Below are 2,942 nucleotides of genomic sequence, written 5' to 3' on the forward strand. Positions count from 1 at the left end.
CTGAAAAGAACTAATAAAAATAATCACTTGGCTTTTAAGCAGAAAGCCTCCATTTACAGTATTTCACTCTTACCCCCCTTCCAAGCCCCTTGTTATCTAACATAATGGCTAGAATACATTTCCGTCTCTCCCCTTAATAATTTCATGCATTAACATCCTCTTCACACACACCACGCGCGGGAGAGCGCGCGCGCGCACGCACACACACACAGAGCAAAAGGAAAAAAGAGGCAGCAGAAATCTCAGCTGTACTTCTAGCCCTTTTAAAAAGTTTGCTCTGTAAATTGGAATGAGGTCAGATTTGGAGCTTCTCATTGCACGCGGAGATTATTATTGCATCGGGTTCCAAGCCAATGGGAAGCCCGGGGGAGGGGCTTGGCACGAGGAAGCGTTGGTTACAGCGGCTGATTGGCTGCGGCCAGCACTGTGAAAGGATAAAGAGGCGCGAGGCGGAATTGGGGTCTGCTCTAAGCTGCAGCAAGAGAAACAGTGTGTGAGGGGAAGAGGCCAGTTTCGCTCACGGGTCTCTAGTTCTTGCACGCTCTTTAAGAGTCTGCATTGGAGGAACTCTGCCATTACCAGCTCCCTTCTTGCAGAAGGGAGGGGAAAACATACATTTATTCATGCCGGTCTGTTGCATGCAGGTTTTTTGGCTTCCTACCTTGCAACAAAATAATTGCACGAACTCCTTAGTGCCGATTCCGCCCACAGAGAGTCCTGGAGCCAGAGTCTTCTGTGCTTTGCATTGTAGGAAAGGGACTAAGTGATAGAAACTATGTCGCTTTCCTGAGCCACGGAGAGCGCTCGTGAACTGGAATCAACTGCTTCAGGGGCCAAAAAAAAGGGGGGGAGGAAAAGAAAAAAAAAAAAAAGACTTTCCTGGGAGGCGGCGAGATACTTGCATTGGAAGCTTCAGCAACCAGCATTCAAGAAACTCCTCTCCACTTTAGCACGGTCTCCAGACTCAGAGCCGAGAGACAGAGCAAACTGCAGCGCGGTGAGAGAGCGCGAGAGGGAGAGAGACTCTCCAGCCTGGGAACTATAGCTCCTCTGCGAAAGGCGGAGTACTCCTTCCCTGCAGCTTCTGGCGACTTTTCTCTGTTCGCCCACCTCCGCCCCGGCCAGGAGGAGTTGAGGGGCCCGCTCGGCCGCCGCGCGCGTCTTCCCGCTCGGCGTGTGCTTGGCCGGGGGAGCCGGGAGGGCCCGGCGATCTCGCCGCGGCCGCCGCGAGGGTGTGAGCGCGCGTGGGCGCCCGCCGAGCCGGGGCCATGGTGCAGCAAACCAACAACGCCGAGAACACGGAAGCGCTGCTGGCCGGCGAGAGCTCGGACTCGGGCGCCGGCCTCGAGCTGGGCATCGCCTCCTCCCCCACGCCCGGCTCCACCGCCTCCACGGGCGGCAAGGCCGACGACCCGAGCTGGTGCAAGACGCCCAGCGGGCACATCAAGCGGCCCATGAACGCCTTTATGGTGTGGTCGCAGATCGAGCGGCGCAAGATCATGGAGCAGTCGCCCGACATGCACAACGCCGAGATCTCCAAGCGGCTGGGCAAACGCTGGAAGCTGCTCAAAGACAGCGACAAGATCCCTTTCATTCGGGAGGCGGAGCGGCTGCGCCTCAAGCACATGGCTGACTACCCCGACTACAAGTACCGGCCCAGGAAGAAGGTGAAGTCCGGCAACGCCAACTCCAGCTCCTCGGCCGCCGCTTCCTCCAAGCCGGGGGAGAAGGGAGACAAGGTCGGTGGCAGCGGCGGGGCCGGCCACGGGGGCGGCGGCGGCGGCGGGAGCAGTAACGCGGGGGCAGGAGGCGGCGGCGGCGCCAACTCCAAACCGGCGCAGAAAAAGAGCTGCGGCTCCAAAGTGGCGGGCGGCGCGGGCGGCGGGGTCAGCAAACCGCACGCCAAGCTCATCCTGGGAGGCGGCGGCGGCGGGAAAGCAGCGGCCGCCGCCGCCTCCTTCGCGGCCGAGCAGACGGGGGCCGCCGCCCTGCTGCCCCTGGGCGCCGCCGCCGCCGACCACCACTCGCTGTACAAGGCGCGGACTCCTAGCGCCTCGGCCTCCGCGGCGACCTCGGCCTCCGGTTCCCTCGCCGGCCCGGGCAAGCACCCGGCCGAGAAGAAGGTGAAGCGCGTCTACCTGTTCGGCAGCCTGGGCGCGTCCTCGTCGCCCGTCGGCGGTGTGGGCGCGGGCGCCGACCCCAGCGACCCCCTGGGCCTGTACGAGGAGGGGGGCGCGGACGGGCCGAGCCTGAGCGGCCGCAGCAGCGCCGCCTCCTCGCCAGCCGCCGGCCGCTCGCCCGCCGACCACCGCGGCTACGCCAGCCTGCGCGCCGCCTCGCCCGCCCCGTCCAGCGCGCCCTCGCACGCGTCCTCCTCGGCCTCGTCTCACTCCTCCTCGTCCTCGTCCTCGGGCTCCTCGTCCTCCGACGACGAGTTCGAAGACGACCTGCTCGACCTGAACCCCAGCTCAAACTTTGAGAGCATGTCCCTGGGCAGTTTCAGCTCGTCGTCGGCGCTGGACCGGGACCTGGATTTTAACTTCGAGCCCGGCTCCGGCTCGCACTTCGAGTTCCCGGACTACTGCACGCCCGAGGTGAGCGAGATGATCTCGGGAGACTGGCTCGAGTCCAGTATCTCCAACCTGGTCTTCACCTACTGAAGGGCGCGCGGGCAGGGAGGACGAGGGCCGGGGGCGAGAGAGGAGAAAAAGAAAAAAAAAAGAAAAAAAGGAAAAGAACAGATGAAGAGTGGAAAGAGAAAAGGGGGGAAAAAAAGGGAAAAAAAAAAAGTGAGCAGGAGGACAGGCTGCGGCCGCGTCCCCGTCGTCGGAGAGGAGCGCGGTGGCGCGCTGGACCCGCGCTCCCATCCCCCACCTTCCCGGGCCGGGGACGACCGACCCGGCCTAGCTGGAGGGACGCGGAGGAGGGTAGACGGGGGCGAC

General features: G+C 62.7%; 1 protein-coding gene across 1 annotated transcript; it reads left to right on the plus strand.

The window, feature by feature from the left end:
• Nucleotides 1-1,200: 1,200 nt before the first annotated feature.
• On the plus strand, nucleotides 1,201-2,660 carry SOX4 (SRY-box transcription factor 4). Its single transcript, XM_063098484.1, has one exon. The coding sequence runs from the start codon at nucleotides 1,269-1,271 to the stop codon at nucleotides 2,658-2,660; it is 1,392 nt and encodes a 463-aa protein (XP_062954554.1). The 5' UTR covers nucleotides 1,201-1,268.
• The last annotated feature ends 282 nt before the right edge of the window (nucleotides 2,661-2,942 follow it).

The sequence above is a fragment of the Cynocephalus volans genome, chromosome 5, assembly GCF_027409185.1.
Source record: "Cynocephalus volans isolate mCynVol1 chromosome 5, mCynVol1.pri, whole genome shotgun sequence".
NCBI classification, from domain to species: Eukaryota; Metazoa; Chordata; class Mammalia; order Dermoptera; family Cynocephalidae; genus Cynocephalus; species Cynocephalus volans.